Below are 8,519 nucleotides of genomic sequence, written 5' to 3' on the forward strand. Positions count from 1 at the left end.
ACCCATACCAATTCCCATTATTAATATTACTTCCTCCCTCCTTTTTCTTTTCCTTCTCTGTATATTTTACTTTTAATTTTACTATATTTATTATTAATAAATAAACCAAAATAAGTATTTGAAACAGACTTCCCTGCACCGACACACATATAATATAATTTTATTAATTTTTTTTGCTTTTTTGTTTTTGTTTTGAATAATAATATAATGATTAATGACAAAAGGGGCTCTCTTGCCGACATCTTTTCTATCCACTTGGACATTAAATTTGGGCCACATAAAAAATAATGGGCCTCGACATATTTTCTCGGCCCAAATATAATGTAGTAATTATCTCAAGGCTCAGGATTGGCCACGTGGAGTGTGTCAGCCGAGGCAAGAAGGATTACCAATTCATAAATGATAAATGTATGTATGTATTTATTTGAAGCCAAGCAATAAAACGTGTTGTGTGTAGATCGAATTAGTGAATCAAAATACAAATATATATATATCTCCATTTAAATTAAATCCCAAGGGAGGGAGCTACGTGTACTATTCCACCTCACGCAAACCCCTCAAAATTTTCTGATAAATCACCCCCCACAAAGATAATAAATAAATATCTGCTTCTAATTGTTTATTTTCCGTTCAACATTCTCATTCCTGTTAACTCAAGCTATAAGGAAAGCAAAAACCAGCAGTATATATGGGCCCACTCGTGTTAACTCAGCTAGCCACCGGGTTCGGCGTGTTAGCCGGCGCACTTATCGTGAAACAAGTGATTGACGAAAACACGACTATGGGTTCCAGATGCTCCACTTGCAACGGCTCCGGGCGTTCCACCTGTCTCTGCAAGCGCTGGTCGGATGGTGACATTGGTTGCCGGACTTGTGCCGGTTCCGGTCGGATGGCCTGTAGTAGCTGCGGTGGAACAGGGACCGGCCGCCCCATTCCGGTTCGGATATCGGTTCCTCCACCCAATTACAACCGGCCTTCCTGAAAGACAATATAATGTTACCGGATTGGTATATGCAATCTTACACTTAGCTTATATATATAACTTCCGTTGTTACATAATTAATTTGTATTAATCAACGATTTTGCCTCTATTGATGTGTCTTCTTTCTTTTTTTACATTTTTTATAAAGTAGAATGTGATGTGTTATGAGAATATTAACAGAAGATGCATGAATTATTAGCCCACATGCATGAATTGTATCTTATAATGTGGCACGCAGCGCTTGTTTTGAAATTATTATTTTCTTGAAATGAATTTTAGAGTGGGTTTAATTTGAGCCCATATCGTTGACAATTTGGGCCCAATGTTTATAATAATGCACAGAGAATTAAATCAACATACATTGTCGAATAAAAAATTGATTAAAAAAAAAAGAAATGATGATTTGAAAGGCAAGCATTTGACTGGCTAGAGAACATGATGAAGGCCATACATACATTCCAAGTTTGGTGGGAGTGGATAAAGCAAATACACAAATCAAAAATCACTTATCTCAACTGCGTGCTGCAAATATATGGATGCAATATAATAATCATTTTATTAGTCTTCCAATTAATCAAACAATCCACTTGGTTTTAATGAACCCCACCCCAAGCACAAAATATCTATTATTATTGTTAACTAGGATTTGCCTTTCCCACCATCATCATTATTATTTCTAACAAACTTTCATCAAAATCACATGCATGCATATGCCTTTGTTCTATGAATAAATATATATTTCCAGTACTTGATTAACATATATTTTGTAAGAAATATTTGATTAAACCCTCACTTTTTAGTAATAATAATGAAGTAAATCAGTTTTAGTAGTTGGGTCAGTTAGGCAGAGATGCATATAATATATGATATGATGTGTCTGAATGAGGAGGGTTATATAACCCTAGCTAGCTAGGTATCATTATTCATCTACTTAGAGATATCAGATCCATTCTCTCTTTATATATATATGCTCTGCTTGCTAGCTGAAGCATCTTCAGGCATGTGCTACATAATAGAACCATAATCATAGCATCCACCTTTAATATATATTTTTTATTATATATATACCTTCACTTACTAATTATAATCAACAACTATTAAATATTAATGTTTCAAAACAAATTTGTGCAACAAAATAAAATCATCTTCTAACATGCATATGTCATATATATGAGTACACTACAAGCAATGTTGGAAAACGAAATTGTCTTAATTTAAATCATTTCTATGCTCAAACTAAAACGGCCTCATCAATCCTTAAATCATCCAATTAATTAACTAGACCTCTTAATATCGGCGAATAGTGGATATTATTATCCTAACTAAAATCAGGTAATTTGGGCCTATGTATACCTGAAGCTAAAGGTTGGTTTCAGCCCAATTTGTAGTATTTGCCAAATTAATTTTACTTAAAGTCTAATTAGATGTTGACAACAATAATAATTAGGTTAGGGGCATGCATTTGAAATATATACAAGTCAAACCAATCAATCAAATTAACTATTAATGTAGACGTTGCTGTTGCGTTCATTTCTGGCAATTTTTTTGCATGTCATTTCTACGGCGCTGCCCCAATACTTCATCTTATTTTATTAATACTTTGAAATTTAAATTCATAATAATAATTCTATTGATTTTACTTTTAACTCATTTTTTTTTATATTTAGGTATGTGTAGGTAAAATAGATGGCAAAAAGAAACTAAAAAAAAATGATTGGCCTGCTTAAGAACCAGATAATTAATCAAGGTCTTTATAATACATATGCCTGTGTTGTTAATTATATTTTTGTTGGTTCTCGTCTCATTAGTCGACCAGACCTACTCATAAATATTTATCATACTTAATTCCTAAATTTCTTATTACAATTAATATTAATGTCAATGTCAGGACAATAGTTAAGCAAAAAAAATTGAAAATTAGACAAGAAAAAAGAACCCTCGTAACAATGACATCTGACCTGTTATATTAGTCAAAGACTACTGCATGTTTTTATTTTATGTTCATCCACTCAATATATATTAGTAATCTGTGACTACTTTTTACTTATTCTATGTTTTTTTTTCTTCTTAAATGACTTTTCGCATGCAGTTCTGCTGCTGAACAAATAGCTTATCAGTTCATTCAAAAAAACAATTATAAATTTTAGTACTTCAATCATGCAGAGTATATAGTTAATTAACAATTTAATAATATGTATGTCATTGAGTATAAATCAAAACGAGAAGAATAAAAAAGGGTTAAATTTTTCAAGGGGTATAGCATCTATATATATATATAGGAGAGCTCGCTGCAATATTATACTAGTGAGTTGGATTAATTATGAGAGTTAGTGCAAACATAACTAAACTCGTCTAATTAAAAAAACATTAACAAGGCCCCAAAATAGGGTTGTTAAATACGTTAAGCAACAATTAATCATGTCACCTCTTTTTAATTCCGCCTAATCCCCATTTATGGTTCGTTACGCTAAATCCTCACTAATCCCCATTAACTAAACTTATTTTAATTACTTTAACTACTCCATCCATCATTGGCCTTCTTCTGCTTAATATTCGGGACTTTTTTATACTTTGGTTTTCTTCATCATCTATTCCTTTTGTTTTGTTTTGTTTTTTTATTTATTTTGTCCTTTTCACTTATTTTTCTCCCTTTTCTTGAAACTACTAGGTTAAGTTGAATTCTATGCCGATTTCATGTTAATTGGAAAACGTGACAATATTAATTATTTTTGATTTGGAAATTACTTATGGGATATATATATACATATAGGAACAAAAAGAAATAGACGGCGCCAACTCTAATCTACCATGTCGAGGCATGCTACAAATTTCAATGGTTTTATTAATATTATAATTATAATATAATTACCGCCTCTAATTCCCTCTAATTCTTCATAAAGTCATGTTACAAAACTATATAATATATGAAATCATCAGCCCGACCTTTAAATTATGTGAAAATAAAATCAAATTTTTGCAGACAACTGTTGTGTTCCAAAATAAGTTTTAGTCATTTGACGTACGTAATAATATCATCAAAATAATTCATTTTCATATATAATAGTATATATTTTCTAATTTTGTTTTTCGTTGAGACCAATATCCGCTTTATTAAAAGTATTGGTCCACATTTGCATGTGTAGATTGGTATATATGAATTATTTATATACATTTGTAATCCACCAACTCCTCATCTTCAACCTTATCTCCTGGATTCCATTTTTATCCAAACCCATATATATGATCATCACAAACAATAGATATTTTAAGAGATAATAATATATATAATAAAATATACATTTTGTTCTCAATACAAGGTGGGTATATAAGGTTGGGAAGAGGTGTAAAGACATAAATAGCCTTGTATGTGGTAATTAGTAGTAATTAGTAGTAGTTTGTAAACTCAGTTAATTACCATACACACGTAAAGGCGAAGTAAGATTTGTCCCTGTGGAGGCAGGCAAAAAGCAACCTCACTCTTGCTTACACGGCCGACTAATTACATTCTTTTTATTTTTGGGAACCTACCTCCCTCTTTTTTTATTTTCTACTACTATATATATCCCATATATATATATATATATATATATATACAAGTTACTATATGTTACATACATGCTTTAGACCATTATTCATCAATCACACTTAATGGAATCAAGATGAAAACTCAAATTTTCTGATTACTGTCACTTGATTAAAAAAATTATTTGACGAACTAAAGATATATATAGAATACAATTGTTTTAATTATTTTAACAAACCAATAGATTTCAAAATCTAGCTAGAAGAAAAAATATATATATATATATATATTATTGTATTAGAAAATTGGGACCAAAATGGAGTTGACGTGTCCAAGGGTTCACGCTGCCACTAAAAGTCTGAAATGAACAAAAATGATATATAAAGACTGGTCAAACCTGTCAACTTTTTCTGGACACAATTTACACTATCTATCATTACCGTGAGATTGACTCCTCTACTTACGGTTCAGATTTTGCGGTAATCTTGCCAAATCAAGTGAAGAAGCGTTCATCTTCAAGAAGCTGTTTTTTGATCGGACGGTTCTCCGATGCTTAAGTGATTCACAAAAACGGACTCATCTCCTTATTTAGCAAACTCTTCTTCTGTGGGCAGTGGGCTGACTCACCAGTCCCACAATCATGGCTTTGACCTTAATTCTGACTCTTGTACTCAACACCATTTAATATTAAATAATACTATATATCTTTTTACTTTTTTTTTTTAAACTATAAATTACAGGTATGGACTATATATGGATGATGATCGTATCAAGTTTCTACAACATACTAATCAATAAGAAGTAGTTCTTTAATTTTGCATATTTTTTTTAGTTGTAAACCCAATATTATACATTACATTTATTTGTTGAAAATTAAAATACAAGAGCCGATGGAAGTTTAATTTAATTTTTATTTTGGATAGAGTTGATCATAAATTAATTAAGGGCATTGGGCATTTGTTTTGAAAATAAACTAAACACATACTCCATCCATCCATATGGCTTGGAGAGGACTCAAAGAAATGGATTGGAGGTAGAAGAATCACGTGCGTCAGGCGTGCGCCCGTATCCGACTCAAGTTACGAGGAACAAATGCGTTAAGCAACATCCTCTGTCCAGCCAGATTGTTTGTTTAATTTAGACATTAATTAATTAATTAATTATGCGAGTGAGATATTACACCAAATTAATTATATTAATTAAGATTCAGTGGTAAAATATTGTTTCACATCCCGATATTATTAATTAGAGTACGTATATATAATAATAGAGAATTAGAATGAGTTGATACATTCTCACGTTAACCACGCACTCGCCTCCCCTCTTCTCTTTAATTAATACATGCATGCAATTTAATCTCCCTTACATTATTCATTCACCCACTCATTTTAATTATTAAGAGTTTAACCTAGCTATGTAGTATCTATTTTTTCACATGATTCTCATTTATAAAGTCATGTTAATTAATTATAAAATATAAATTTCTATATTTTTGTTGTTTACATTTTTTCTCTCCAAATCAATTTTAATTTTCAATTCTGAATTACGAACATAGGGTGAATAAAACAATGCCATTGTAGCAACAGTTGATTATATAGGAGGTGATCTAAAAAATGAGAACATAAACGTATCAAATCAATATAAATATCCAGTAGTTTAATTTGAAGCAATCAAAATTCTCAAAGAGATTTTTCTCAAAAAAAAAAAAAAAAAAATTTCTCAAAGAGATAAAAAAAAACATTAACTTGAAATATACTTGAACCGCAGTTAAAGAAAGTAAATTGCATTGGGCAGAAGATAATTGAACCGTAACTCAGAAGAGAGGTGAGTGAACCGGGGTACGCATCACACGAGCCAAGATGGGTCCAACGTAACCACGTCAATCTTGCCTTGGTTTCAACAAACTACATCCCAACACAAATAACGTAACTACACGCAATGCCAAACAAATTAAATTAATTAAAAAGGAAAAATGTTAAAATATATTTATTCCAATATGTGATATATATATTCCAATACGTAGTTAGCAGTTGCATGCAGATACAGGAATAGAGGAGATATGGACACGTGTGGTACGGTGGCAAATATACTTGTAGGAAGGAGAGCACTGTCACATGTCCCCAACTTCCCAACAAAATTGTGGGGCCAAACACAACAACCTCCCAAACCTAAATTCACTTTCTTTTTTCTTTGTTTTAATTTTTCAGATTGAATTTTACCTTTTTTTTTTGTTGCTATCATTTTAATTATTTTGTAAGCACTAACGAAAGGAGAGGAAGTAGTTCATTTTTCCAGCGGCACGCAATCATAGAGCATCACACCCTTGATTTATGTACCAGAATCCAAAACTATATTTTGGATAGAGGAGATTTGTTTTTTGATTTTTTTTTTTAATTTTATATTTTTTCTTGAAATATACCTCAAAAATTACACAAGGATAATAAATGGCATAAAGAAAAATATTGAGTAATTTTTTCATCTATTGAGTAATTTTTTCATCTAATATTGAGTGTGTTTTTAGGCGTACAAATTTTACATTTATCATTTACAATTATTATTACAGTTTCATTCAATTCATTTTGGACAAACGATAATAGACAAAATGAATAAATATAAATGCTAATAACAGAAGCCGTCCAATTTAATTTAATTTGACTAATCGATGATATGAGAGATTGACAAGGAGCCAACTACCAACACTAACACGACTAAGTTACTCACATAATCACCACACAAACGTGGTCAACATCACTAATATTGTGCCTTAATTACGATTATCATATCATTCATTATCAACAGTACTTGACGTCATAACTCAAACCATCAACTTTGTGTATAAACTCTTTGTTAATGCCGCCCATTATTATTATTATTATTATTATTCATTTTTATATATTTATGCCGATTACTTCGATACCAAATATAACAATTCAATTATTCATCATTTTTTTCGATTAATTTATTGATTCATAATAATCAATTTCCTTTTTTCTTTTTGGTACATTAAGGAAAGGAGATTGAAATCAATGTTATAATTAGTAACAATATTTATTTGCAAATGTGATATAGGGTTTATGGGGCAGAAGAGCGTGGTACGGACACGAGGGTCCCACGTGGTTTGATATGAGTGGTCGACATCATCCCATGGGATCCACGTCATCTCTCAACTTATCCTCTTCTTCTCTTTCCTTCCTTCCTTCAATCTACCTCTGTTTTCTTTTTCTTATTTATTTTTCTCATTTTTATTTTGGTTTTTGGGCTATTCTGCAAACGTTTTTCCACGATGGAAAAAAACATGTCATGGGGCCCAACATAAACTTTAATATATAATATATATATTGCTTGTAGTACTCTGTTCATTCAGTGACTCAAAAACTATACTTGCACTGTATCCCTTCTTAAATATTATTTTAACAATTGTATATATCTGAATTACTATTCAAATAATTAAATTAATATTTGTATGACTAATAAAAACACGTATTTGTGTTTTACCACGTTACTGAAAAACAATTCGATCGGACTAGCATCTTTTTTCAATAATGATAACTGACCAGACTTCTTTTTTTTTTTCCTATTTTTTTGGCATCTGATTTTTGCCCAACGATTCGACGGTTTAAAAGGTTCACGACCCCGTTATATAATTTTGATTGATCCTGATCGATTTTTTTTACTAATCATGTTATTTATTTGATTTTGTATCAAATCGATCAGTAGGGTTTAATGTAAGGCCCACTTTTAATACAACTCTCTAATCCGGGAATTTTAATATTTATAAATGAATAAATCTGAAAAAAATAAATATAATCACAGCTAATACGTTACTGATCACTTGTAATATTTTGTTTATATACTTAATGCAACTATACGCTATAATCATTAATCATATTATTGGTATCTATTGAGGCTCAAAACGTGCTGTAAGTGTTTCAAATCCCTGCAAAACGCATCAGATCCTATGAAAATCCAAAAAAAATCAATTTAAAAACCTTTTATTTCATAGTTGCAGGGTTT

General features: G+C 30.8%; 1 protein-coding gene across 1 annotated transcript; it reads left to right on the plus strand.

Moving 5' to 3' along the window:
- Nucleotides 1–533: 533 nt before the first annotated feature.
- Nucleotides 534–1,234, plus strand: LOC105952612 (uncharacterized). Its single transcript, XM_012976180.2, has one exon. It carries the CDS (start codon nt 689–691, stop codon nt 980–982), a length of 294 nt encoding a protein of 97 aa, XP_012831634.1. The 5' UTR covers nt 534–688; the 3' UTR covers nt 983–1,234.
- The last annotated feature ends 7,285 nt before the right edge of the window (nt 1,235–8,519 follow it).

The sequence above is a fragment of the Erythranthe guttata genome, chromosome 5 (genome assembly GCF_056151865.1).
Source record: "Erythranthe guttata isolate IM_541 chromosome 5, IM_541, whole genome shotgun sequence".
NCBI classification, from domain to species: Eukaryota; Viridiplantae; Streptophyta; class Magnoliopsida; order Lamiales; family Phrymaceae; genus Erythranthe; species Erythranthe guttata.